This window comes from Colius striatus, chromosome 6, assembly GCF_028858725.1.
Source record: "Colius striatus isolate bColStr4 chromosome 6, bColStr4.1.hap1, whole genome shotgun sequence".
Lineage (NCBI taxonomy): Eukaryota > Metazoa > Chordata > Aves > Coliiformes > Coliidae > Colius > Colius striatus.
Genome location: NC_084764.1, coordinates 21,457,758 through 21,470,515, shown reverse-complemented (window position 1 = coordinate 21,470,515; position 12,758 = coordinate 21,457,758). Strand labels below are relative to the sequence as shown.

Genomic DNA, 12,758 nt, shown 5'->3' with positions numbered 1-12,758 from the left:
CTCAGGCTGCAGTGGAGGTGTGGTCTCTGAGCACTGTTTTGGTGCGTTGTGCAGTGAGGGGCAGGCGGTGGCAGAGCCGAGCTAGCAGCTCTTCTGTCCCTCCAGCATGCGCTTGTGACCGTCGATGATCTGCTGCACGGTTTCATGGTCATCCAGGGTGGTCAGGTCCCCGAGCTCACCAGCCTTGTTCTCAACAATCTTCCTCAGTACCCGGCGCATAATCTTCCCCGAGCGTGTCTTGGGCAGCCGGGGTGTGACCTGTGATGGGCAGGAGTAGAGCTGAGGCTGCAGGAACGGGGTTGCCCGGGGTGCTGGGGTGGGTGTAGGACCAGCGTATGCCTGTACCTGAACGTACTCGGGGGCCGCGTACTTGGCTATCTTCTCTGAGATCAGCTCCTGCAGCTCAGCTGTGAGAGCCTCCTGTGTGTAGCCACTGTCCTTCTTCAGCACAACAAAGGCGTAGGCTCCTGGCAGAAGGACCACTGAGCACTGCCTGCCTCCTGCTCCCCTTGGACTCAACCTAGTCCCAAGGGAGTTCCCTCAATGCTGATAGCCTCAGGCCATGCTCTGCAGCCTGAGCTGTAAGTGGCCAAGAGGGCTACAGTGGTGCTGCTGCTGCCTTAGGCAAAGCCCAGGTGGTCTCCTGGCTGTGCCAAGCTCCCTGGTGCCCGTGCGGTGCAGCATTGGCACAGCCTTGCTGCCGGGGCATGGGGTGGCGGTGCCACTTCCTACTGTGGCGCAGTGGCCTTGGCAGAGATGTTGCAGGGGCAGGAAAGTGTCTTACCTTCTCCCTTGATCTCGTGTGGGCAGCCGATGACAGCAGACTCTGCCACTGCCGTGTGGTGGTTCTGGAGGATAGCAGAGCAGGGGGTTGGCTCTCTGCTTTGTGCAGGCTGGCGGCCACCCAGCAGCTGCCCTGGTCCGATGGGGTTGTGGCAGCCCACGGGAGTGCAGACAGGTAAGGAAGGGCCTTAGATGGCCTCTGCCTTTTTTCCTTTTTGCCCTAGCAAACACAAGTCTTCCCCTGGCTGCTTTAGGCTTGCACCTTCTAGATGCTGTTCTGTGCCTCCAGGTTGCTCCACCAGGTCCTACAAGTGGCCTTTCTTAACATGCCCAGCTGTCACTTTGGGATTCACCCACTTACAGTATCAGCCTCATCAGGCTTTATCCCTCCCTTGCTGCAGAAAGCCAGAGTGGAATGGGAGTAGGTGGGAAGCTATTCCCACAGGCAGGGTTTGGGTCCAACACTTCCCTGCTGCTACAGCAGCCACATTTTTCTGTTCAAGTATTTTGAGGAGGCTTCCCTGAGCACCATCCTTGTGCCTTCACTGTCCCCTCGATGGCCTTGCCTCCCACCCACACCTCTTACCACAACATCCTCCACCTCGGCAGTGCCCAGCCGATGGCCGCTGATGTTAATGATGTCGTCCAGCCGTCCTGTCAGCTGGTAGTAGCCTTCCTTGGTGCGATAAACACCATCCCCAGTGAAGAAGAACCCTGCAGTGGCCAGAACCATGCCATGGTCACTTGTTGCAGTGAGCGTGCTGCCCTCACACCTTGCCTCCTCCTCTCTGTTGGCACCAAGGCTTGTGTGCCCTTCTCCTTCCTTAGCTGCTCAGGGTGAAAGTGGCAGACTTCCCCGTTAGTCTTCTGCTGCTGTTGCCACCTGCTATCATTGGGTTGCTTCCCTCATTCTTCAGTGCCCTGGCTAATACCCAGCCTGCATCATTGCCACAAGCCAGGAACACTTTGCTCTACTGCAAGTGCCTTTGATCCTGCTTGCTTCTCCCTTTTGCTTCACAACAAGATAAACACACTCATGGACTTGCTCTGGAGGAGTGTCAGAAGCTAACAGCGTTTTTGCAAGGGATCCCTGGAGGCTTTTCTGTGCTCAAGAGGACTGAGGGCAGAGGGCAGAAGGACTAATCTGCTGCCTTAAACCCACAAGTGATCCAATAGGGAAGGCTGGTGAGAAAGACCCAATCCCAGGGCGGTGTGGGATTAGGCAAGGGGAGAAAAAGGGCCTCGGCACTGTGGATGAGCTGTGGAGGAGGGAAGCAGTGGTACCAGCTCTCCTGAGTTCTGCTCCCATGCAGAAAACCTGCAGGCAGACCCAACTGTACCCAACCAAACACCTCTGCAGTGACCTGCCATGCATTCTTACCTGGATAAGGAGTCAGGTAGGTTTCCAGAAATCTCTTGTGGTCATTGTAAATGGTTCGTGCCATACCTGGCCAGGCTTGTGAGATGCAAAGGGCTCCAGAGATGTTGTTTTCTAGAAGGACATTTCCCTGTAAAATAGTTACCTTTTAGTAACAATGGCTGAGGGCACTTGGGATATCGAGTCCTTGCCTGTTTAACAGCCCTGTGATGGACATGTCAGGGAAGGCAGTGAGGAGAGTTCTGTGGCCTCACTCCACCAGGAAAGGCTCAGTCTCCCAGGAGGTGTCTGCAGGCAGCTGCCTGCCAGAGCGGGTACAACAGGGAGGCTGCTTGCCCCTGCCCAGCTGCCTCGCCTTGGAAAGACGTGTGTGAGGGAGCCGAAGCACAGCCCGTCTTGGCAGGGCACAGAAAGGCAGAAAACAGTCCAGCTTCTGCACGAGTTGGAAGAACAGCTTCAGCATTAGTCCCTTTCAGGTAAAGAAGGTTGCCTTCTGGCAGAGGTGAGCAGACAGGCACACTTATGGATCTCCACTCCATCAGCAAGTACATGCTGCAAGTGCCTGGAGACGAGCGACCTGAGCCAGGGCCTGGGCTGGGAAAGTACCTTGTCATCCAGGAGAGAGGGGCTGATCCCAAAAAAGGGTCTCATAGCCATGCCTGGAAGGATTTCAGCTCCAGGATTAGAAGGACGGGGTGAAATACAGATGCCTCCTGTTTCTGAAGCAAAAGAAATTGTAATGCTCATCAAAGTCAGGGACAAGAGGAAAGCCAGGTAGCACTGCTTGGCCAACAGCCTCTGCCCTAGCCCTCACTGAACCCTGCTGGACCATGACCTGGGACTGGGTTTGCCAGAGAACTGGGGAAGGCTATTTGTAGAGGGATGATGCTGCTCGGTTAGTTCAGTAGACATCTGCTCCCTACCATCAGATCCCTGTGTTTATCTGGGTTAGCTTTAAAGGCCATTTCTCATGTTCTGGTGCCCATGGCCCCTTAAGGCATTGTTCATACAGCAGTGCCAGTAACAACCATTCCTGCTGGGCCAACAAAGGAGCAGGTCCCTCCTAAAGCTTGAGGGAACAGAAGCTACAAGGGTCACACACATCTCACCAGTTTGCCACCACGTGTCCACGACTGGGCAACGTGCCTCACCGACCACGTGGAAGTACCACTCCCACGCCTCCTTGTTGATGGGTTCTCCCACTGTGAGGAGAAAGGCGAGGGGACAGAGCTGAAAGAGCAGGTCAAAGGCAACTTCCCAGGGCCTCCTTGCAGAGCCACCCCCAAGTAGCTCAGTCTCCCAGCTTCCCACTCTCGTGTGCCGCTGCTTTTGGCCTTTGGGGAAGGAGGTACAGCTTGCTGCCCGAGGGTTTGCTGTCCCAGCCCATGCCACCAGCAGTCACCTGAGCCGAGCACTTTGAGGGAGGAGCGGTCGTATCTCTTCACCCACTCGTCACCGTACTGCAGGAGCAGGCGGATGGCAGTGGGTGCCCCGTAGAACTGGTTAATTTTTAACCTCTCCACTGTTTCCCAGTAGCGGCCTGAAATGGAAACAGGGCCAGTAACCATCTAGGCAGATCCTCCCAGACCAGTTCAAGATAGGGCTAGAGGAGGTGAGAGCAAGGGCTCTCTGGCAAGGCCTGGACTCTCAGCCAAGCTAATCCCACACTGGGAAGGACTGAAGCAGTCCAGGAGCAGCAGTGGCTCCTCTTCCTCCACATCACCTAGCTCTGCTACCCTCTCTGCTGCAAGGCAGGATGGGAGAAACAGCTTTGCCCCTGGAGAAGCCAGAGAAAAAGACTCCTCACCTTGCAGCTGTCCTCTGGGTACGGCCCATGGTCTCCCTCTGTGGCAGCGGAACCACTGCTGCTGGTGTCTTGGCATCAAGCCACCAGCTCCCTGCCTGCTGTGGATACTGCAGAGTGGCTGTGGCATATCCCAGCTCCCCTGAGAAACCTTCTCACTCACCAGGGTTAGGATGGACGGGAGTGCTCTCAAACAGGACTGTGGTGCCACCGTTGCAGAGGGGGCCGTAGACCACATAGGTGTGCCCCGTGATCCAGCCAATGTCTGCCATGCACCCAAAGACATCCCTGTCCTGGTAGTCAAACACATACTGCAAGAGAGAGGAGAGGCAATGAGCACCTGTCCTCCCAGCAAGGGGCAGAACTGAGAGCAGTGTACCTTCTCTCAGTCTTAAAATTATCACATCCTTCTGTGTTTCCACCAGCCATTCAGGCACACCTTCTTCCTGCAGAGAGTTTCCTATTATCAGAAAACATCATCAGAAAAAAGTAAAATGTCAGGTGCTGAATGAAGGTACAGGAGGAGAGAGACACTGCAATAAAACCCCTAACCACCACCGCCACCACAGTCATTTTGTTTGTTCCCAAAGGAGAGCACTACAGACTTTCCTTCCTTCTGCTGGTGTTCAAGTATCCTGTAGAATAAAAACAGAACTCTCACCTCCACACCTACAGGACCATATAGAGTAAAAAGAGTTATAGGCAAAGGCAAGGAAAACCCTGAGCATAGCAAGGAGCTCACTGTAGGAGCATTGAGGCAACAAGCAGAGAGACAGTGAAATGCCTTGGCGCAGGGCTGTCCCAGCTTGCCCACAGGAGCTGTCAGCGCTCTGCCCAGCTGGGTGGCCAAAGCCCAGTGCCTACAGGCAGACAGGCAGCTCTTCTTCCCACAGCCTCATTCATTCTACAGGAGGCTCTTGGTCGCAGGGAGGAGTGTGAGGGAATGATGCCTGCCCTGTGCCAGTCAGAACTGAGCGCCATCAGACTGGCACCAACACATCCAGCTTTCTCAAGCAGTCTCCTCCATTTGTTTTGTTTTTGCCAGGAAAGCTCCCCAGGGGCTGGTCTCCCAGTTCTTGCCTTCTACTCCAGCATGGGCTATTTTGGCCTTTCTACCTCTTCTTGCAGCTCCCTGGCTGCAGGCTGCCAGCTGGGGACTCTGGGGCCCCAAGTGCTTCAGCGCGCTCATAATGGAGACTTCCCCTGCTCGCTCTGACTCCTCTGAACTGAGCACTGGGTTACAACAGCAGCGCTCTGCCCTATCCAGCTGAGAGATCTGAGTCTGCCAGACCTGTGTTGTGGTTCCCCATGTTTCTGAGTGCTAACGTGGCCACATGCTGCTCGCTCCCTGTGCCGCTATTCTGAGATGGCAGCCATAGCTCTGGCAACCAGCTCCAATGGTCTTGAGAACCATATATCATGCTGGGCACAGCTGTACAGACAGCTTAGCTCCGAGGAAAACCAAGGGCTTCCACACTCTCCCAGCACTCATGGTTAACAGAGAAGGCCTAGCTAACTCTAAACTTGCTGTCTCATAGGGTGCATAGTCTGAGGCACCACTGGAACTTCAGTCATGGACAGGGAGAGACAGACCCAAAGCTAAGGGACTGTTCAGAGAGGAGCTCCCTCTTCCAGAGGAGTCTATATAGTCTGAAGAAATGACCCTCACAACCATTCCTGCAGCCAACTGCAGCTCCATGCTCTGCTCAGTGCCCTCTTACCCAGCTCTTTTAGAGCCTGCTTTGGGCATGCTAGCTGTTGTCTTCCCAAAGATGACCCACACGCTTCAGGTATAGCATCTTTGTCCTGAGGACATGCATCAGCTTATATAGATACTCTCAAATGTGCCCCTTCCAGAAGCAATGCCTTTGATCTCCATCTGAGTTGAGGTAGTTAGGAAAAGCAAGCCAGAATTTTTAGGAGCAAATTGGCTTCTTCCTCCTCACCAGTGATATAAAATTGCCCTTGCGGGGCTGAGCATCCCACCCAATGATTTGGTCTAGGATAAGGCAGTGAAAGAAAGATGAAATCCAAGAGGGTAGCTGAGAGGAGCATGCGTTTGGGAGACCCTGCTCTGGAGCATGTGCTGCTGCTCCTCACTCTCTGTAGGCAGATGTGCTCTACTGGGCTAAAGCCCAAGGAGGACTACCCACAGGCTTTGCTCTGGATAAAGATGAGGTCATGGTGCAACATGGCAGCACTGTGTGAGAGATGCTGGTGCTCTGTGCCTGGGGTCCATTACCTTGTGTGTGAGAGCAGCAAACAGCAAGTAACCAGCTTGGGAATGCACCAGACCCTTGGGTTTGCTGGTACTGCCTGATGTGTAGAGGAGGAACAACATGTCTTCACTGTCCATGGCAGCAGGCTCACAGCATGCGTCTTCCTTCATCATCTCCTGCAGGAGAGCCAAACAGTTCTCTTTCTGGGTCTCACAGCCTTCCCTGTGCTGTCCCTACAGCACCATTCACCGTTTCCCTGGGCCTCCCTGTGACCACCCTGCTTGCCCATGGCATCCCTCTGCAGCTCCTTGTGCTCGCCAGCCCGAGCTCCCGCTTGCCTTGCTGAGCTGGCAAACACTCTCCTCAGCCAGGGCAGACCTGCTGGGGAAGAGGCAGCTAGTTTGATGCTGCTGCTGCTCTGACCAGCACAGAAGTCTTCCAGGAAGCCTTTCTATCACTAATTGCTTGCAGATGGGATGAATAGAGACGAGGAGACCTCTGTGCAGCTGCAGGGAGCTCACAAAAATGCATCTCACCTCTGCAGATGTAGTGGTGCACACTGCCAACCTGGCCATCCCGCATGCCACGAATAAGGGGCACACGAGCCACCTCACTGCCTACTTCCTGCCACACAGGCTGCCAGCACTCTCAGAGGCTCTGCCAACACAGTGATGTGTGGCAGACCTGTGGCTGGGCTCGCAGCATGCCAGCCTAAGTCCAGGGGGTTTCTAGCCCCTGCTCCACCCTGCCTGCCCCTGACAGTACAGGGCTGCTGCTATGGGAAAAGCCACCAGTTAACCCTTCCTGATGGTTCCTGGGGTGGTCCTGACTTCATGTGAAGTTTCAGCTGCCACTGCTGCTGCAGGACAATGTCCTTACATTGTGTCAATGCCAGAAAAACTGTCATGCTGGCCAGGACCCTCTCTGCACAGCCTATCCCTGCTCCCAGAGTGGGCATGCTGCCCAGGGGAAGTGGTAGTAGTGCTGGTCAGCCTCTCACCTCCTCCAGCAACACATCCAGGGCTGTCATGGGAACCTTGTTGTCAGTCCTCATGGAAACCAGAACCTGTTTCACTCCCGGGCACTGCTTCACAGCCTGGTCCACTGTCTTCTTTAGATCAATAACCTTGCCACCTCTCAGCCCCTGGTTCACTGTGATCACTGTCTCTGAGTGGGCTGCAGAAGGCAGAAAAGCCACATAAGAATCTCTGCCTCCCTCTGTCAGTCACACAGCAGTTTGACTCTACTACGACTCTGCACCTTTCCCTGCCCATTACTCATCTCCTTCATTTAGCAAAACCAGTAGCTTTGCATTTTTGTTTCCTGTTCATTCCTGCCTGTGTCGCATCCCTCAGAGGAGACACTGTATGAGAAGCAGAGAATCGGACCATCCCACGGGACAGAAGATATTTAGCGACCCTGTGCCATTTCGTGGTCTGCTCCATGGCCATATGTCATGGCAGGACACCCTCAGTTAGCCCAAGCAGCCTTTATTCAGAAGATCTTTGTCATCAGCACAGTCCTGAGACCCCCAGCTACCAAACCAACAGACTCAGCATGTGTCCCATGAGAAATACATGTCCCTGCAACCCACTGGCTCCTACCGTCCCGGATCCTGTCAGCGAGGGACTCAGCGCTGAAGCCGGCGAAGACAACGGCGTGCACGGCGCCAATGCGGGCACAGGCCAGCATGCCAGCCACCGCCAGCGGGCACGGCGGCATGTAGATCGTCACCCTGTCACCACGCTTCACCCCTCGCCGTTTCAAGGTGTTTGCCAGGCGGCACGTCAGCTCCAGCAATTCCCTGCCCAAAGAAGCCACGGCACGGTTACAGCCTTTCTTGCAGATCTTACCTGTGTGGATAAAGATGGCGGGAGGGAGCCTCGGAGTCGCAGGTACACAGCTTATATCCCCACACACCCTGACCCCCTTGTGCTAGTAGTGCATGGCAGAGCTGTCAAATATCAGTGAGAAGGAAAGGAGAAGACAGACACTAATATGGGCTGTTATTATGGAAAAGAAATAAATCAGAATGGCCTCTGAGAGCCTAACACTCTCACTGACCAGCATGAAGGGGCAGTGACAGCCAGCGGCAACTCCTCTGGCTCAGCAGACTCTCACCACCTCAGCTGACCTAATCAATCACAGTCTTCACATTTCTTACCAGCTCACACAACTGGAGCAACACACTACCCTGCAGGGCTGGAGGCTGCATGTGAGCAGTTAAGTATCTCCCCCAGTGCAAACAGGGCCTCGTGCTTTGCTAAAGCTGGGAAGGTCAAGTTTCCAGAGCTTGTGCCTGCCAGGGAGAACAAGAGCTGTAGCAAAGCAATGAGCAAAGCAATACCTTTCCAGAGAAGCCACCCTCCCACTTGGCTGTCAGTGACTCATCTCATGAACAGGCTTGCCATGCAGAGAGATTGGCAAGGATGGATGGTTGTGTTTATCATGTGAGGTCTGGGGCCAGAGAGGACAAAGGGACTTGTTCTGTGTGCAGAGGGATGTAAGTGGATTCTGCAGCAGAGACTCAGAGCAGGCAAATTGAGCTGGAAGGGGTGGGGGGGGGCACAGCTCCAGATCGACCTAGCAGGGCTGGACAGGCAGTCTCCCTGGAGAGCCAACCCCAGCAGCATTGCTGCCACATAGATGAGCATAGGATTTCCCAACGCCCATGTGGCTGTGAATCCAGCCTCTCCTGCAAACCATTCACCTGAAAGTGTAGACACTAGGAACATTGCTGAGAAGGTGCGTGTGTGATTTCCCTATGTGATCTTACCTACAAGCATTGCAGTGCCGCCATGAGGGACTTACATCTGTCTCCTCAGCTGGGTAGGGACCCCTTGGGGCACAGAGGGTTGATCAGGAGGTAGGCTGAAGTCTCAGATAAACACAGGCAAGCCAACTGTCACCCTCACCTGATGCACATCAGCAGATTAGCCCTATGCAGTGTTTGTGTGCACTGCAATGTCTCTTGTATGCTAAGTACTGACCTGTATGTGACCTGCACCTCCTCTCCTGGTTCATCCTTCTCCCAGATTAAGGCCACTTTGTCTGGGGCTACATGGACGTGTCGGTCCAGACAATTCACTGGAAAAGATGACCAGTCTCACTGCCAGATCAACACTCAGGATCTCTTAACTCCCATAAAGCCAGCATTGGCAGTTCCCTTTTCAGATCAGAGTCAGGGCTACATCTGAGTTTTCTCAGCATTGGCCATGGGCAGCCACTAAAACAACCTTTGTGGATACCAGCCAGCAGATCACAAGCACCATCCAAAGCCTGTTACACCACTCACTGCTCACTACCCCACTATCAGCTAACCTCTTAATTACAACCTAATGCAGTCCAAAGCAGAAACTGCCTCAAAACCCACCCCTCGTCCCCAGTGCCCTCAGAAGGCCTGGTAAACATTAACTCAGCCGTCACTCCACCCAGCACCTCCTTGCAGCTGCCTCTGGGGTGGACTAAGGCAGCTTTTTAATGGCCATGCTCCTGAAAAAAACCCGTAGGATGAAGCGAAGCTCTTTACAGGAAGATTGCAGGGTGCATTTGTCGAGGATGCCAGAGAGCCAGGGCCAGCAGTGCAAAACCCTGGCTTTCCAGGGACATGGCAGGCTGAGGCTTTGGCTGCAATTCTTCTGAGAAAAGTTTCCTACGTTACTGGCAACTGCAGTTTCTTCAGAAGCCTTGTTCCACTCTGTGTTTTCCTTAAAGCTGCTGCTGAGGTCATGGGATGATGCTGCAGCTCGTTTGCATACCAAAATACTTTTCTCCTGACCATTTGCAGTTTTCCAGTAGAGAAAAACACACACACAAAAGTAGGATCTCAAATCCCAAAGGCAAATAACTCCTGCTCTCATGCTGTAACCGACACTGCAAGACCTGATTCCTGAGAGGCCTGCCTTGTTTTGAACAGGGTGAGAAGGACACGGTGTTGCCAGCCCTTTTGCCTTCCCCTGGTAGACCCTGCCAAGGCAGTAGGCCGAGCCCACAGAACATCTCACAGCTGTGGAGACTTCCAATATTGCTCGCTGCTCCTGTATTTTGATTGCTGAAGATACATGCTGCCTTCTCAGTGCTGCTCACAGAACACAGAGGGCTCGGTGCTGCTGCCTGTGGTCCTGTGGAATTGAGTCACTGCAGTGCTGTGGGATCCATGGAGGCTGATGAACAGCAGTCCAGCTCCCAGCACACCCCAACCCACCTGCAGCCCCTTCAGTGAAGACCAGTTACTCCATTAGGACCAGCAACATCATTACACTACAGCCACCGCAGGACCAACTGGACCTTTTGAGGATGCCCCTCACGCCAGCCCTTTAACTCTGTGCTTCTCCATCTGCTTCCAGGGCCAAAGCCCTTCACAGAGAAGCACCTGCAGGCACTTGATGGGCTCCCATGCCCACCTCCCTCCTTACCTGCCACGTTCAGCTGCCCACCCAGGAACCAGGAGACCCTGCCATGGCGCAGGTCGCAGTCCTGGACAGCGTGGAAAGGATTGATCCAGGTGAGGCGACTCCTCCCCAGTGCTCCCCAGAAGTCATCCCCCTGCTCCACTGACACCTTGTACAAGCCTTGGTGGTCCTTGGGTCTGGAGAAGGCAACAGCTTCAGGCATGTAGGCAGTGAGGGGCCCGTGGCTCCAAGCTCGGGCAGCCACTAACCCAGGGGCGCATCTGGGAGCCTGAGGAAGAGCTTTGAGGCAGTAAGCCCTGGCCAGCAGCCTGGCCATCATTGCAGGGTGCCAGCCTCTCACCGAGGAGGTCAGTGCTGAGAGCCCTCACTGCTGCCTGGGCCACCCAGCCCAAGCAAGACGGGCCCCTGTGAGAGCTCGGGCTATGTGGCCCTGGGCTGACTGGACACTAAGCAGCTCTCCTGTGCGGGCAGCCCGGGCGCACCTTCTCCCCAGCTTTGTTTCTCTTCTCTCTCCCAGAACAGTAAGGGAAAAAAGAAATTCAATCCCTTTAGGGGAGGGGAAAGGGGTAGGCTGAAAATAACCTTCATGCTAATCCAAGTCCTTGACAGCAGCTCTTGAATGAGAGCCAGGTTCAGCAGATGCCTGGCCTCCCCATGAGGGATGAGGTGCCTGTGCCAGGCTCTACCAGCCCGCTCCTGCTGACACCCTCCTGGGCTCCACTGCTTCCCTATACCCTGTACTGCTTCACCCCCACTCACCTCCCCCCCACCCTCCTCTCCTCATCCCCATCCCCTTGCTGCCCACAGCCCCTCTGCTGCAGCTCCCCGGTACTCCTCTGGCATTGAGGGCAGACTGACACAGCTCACCTGTAAAAGTTCGGGTCCCCTCCGTGCTAGCTGTGGGTGATGGGCCCATCCCCTTCCCAGAATTAAGGCCCATTCCCTGCGGAGCACCAGGCTGTACTGTCTCCAGCAGGACAGGGAAAGGTTTTCTGCTGTGCCCGTCTGCTGCAGGAGGGGGATACCACAGCCCATCCCACCTCACTGCTGGGCAGCTCTCAGAGCTGACCCCTCCAACCAACACAGCTGTTCTCCTCTCAAACACTTCAGAACTGTCTGTACTGCAGGGTGGGCTGGGAGCACTCAGCACTGGGGGCATGGGGTGGTGGTCTGGCATGAAGCACTGCACTCCACGTCCTCAAACCGAGACTTTTCACCACCCATGACAGCAGAGCTGAGCTGCCTCTTTGCCTTCAAAGAGCCTTTTTTCTGCTTTCCTTTCCTTTAGGACCTATGTAGGTAGTGTTTGTTAAGGCAAAACTTGGAGGTTTCCTTAACTCCATTGACCAGGAGTTCCCCTCCTTTTCTAGAGGGCACAAGAGAAGAGCAGAAAAATTCTCTCCCTGCAGGCAGGGCAGTTCTCAGCCATACACACTGGGGGGATCAACAGCAGAGATGAGCAGGGTAGTAGATCTGCTCTTTACTCTTCATAGTGCAACACCACTCCTGGTCTGCGGGACTGGTATGTTTTGTGAACAGGCTAGACTCCAGTATAGGAGACAGGCACCATTTCATGCAGGTGCACTCATCCCAGACCACACATCTGTTTTTTGCCTTGTTAGACATCAGGTTTTTCTATCAAACCATCCCCAGATGCTCTTAGCAAGGCGGGCAAATCTCAGATCCTTCTCTGATAACTCAGTATGGGCTCCCACTGCTCTCAGATCAGAGCTCACCTTGCTGGAAACCCCTGTCAATGCTCTTCCCTCCCCTGGGCTTGCATCTTCTGACTACTGCCTCCACTCAGGCCAGCTGGGCCGTGCAGCCTGCTGCTGGCAGAGGCTGAGCCTGCACAAAGTTCTGCCTGTCTCTATAAGGCCAAGACACGTGTGATATGGGGTGACTCAAAGCACTAGGGCTGTTCTGGATGCTGAAGTGACTTGTTCTCTCACAAGTTGGATGCCATGACACCTAACTTCTGCCCCAGGTACAAGCACAGTCCTTTCAGTTTTGTCTTTTACTGCAGAGGGAAGCAGCATGGAAGCCCCATCTTCTCCATGTCTGGGTGGGGAGGAAGGTGCAGATCCCTCTCTGCGGCTCTTTGGAGCTTCCCCCTCTCTCTGGCTATGGCCTGACATCCAGCTTCCTCCAAGCTTTGGCTG

At 54.5% G+C, this 12,758-nt stretch overlaps 1 protein-coding gene across 1 annotated transcript; it reads right to left on the bottom strand.

Annotated features, from left to right (window-relative positions):
- Positions 1 to 81: 81 nt before the first annotated feature.
- LOC104558871 (acyl-CoA synthetase short chain family member 1) lies at positions 82 to 10,912 on the bottom strand. The gene is made up of 14 exons (XM_010203618.2): positions 10,600 to 10,912; positions 9,175 to 9,271; positions 7,789 to 7,988; positions 7,185 to 7,360; positions 6,208 to 6,360; positions 4,129 to 4,276; positions 3,564 to 3,701; positions 3,271 to 3,363; positions 2,768 to 2,880; positions 2,165 to 2,291; positions 1,370 to 1,497; positions 785 to 848; positions 346 to 467; positions 82 to 258 (listed from the first exon to the last, which is right to left on the bottom strand). Exons 1-14 carry the CDS (start codon positions 10,910 to 10,912, stop codon positions 82 to 84), a joined length of 2,049 nt encoding a protein of 682 aa, XP_010201920.2.
- Positions 10,913 to 12,758: the final 1,846 nt, after the last annotated feature.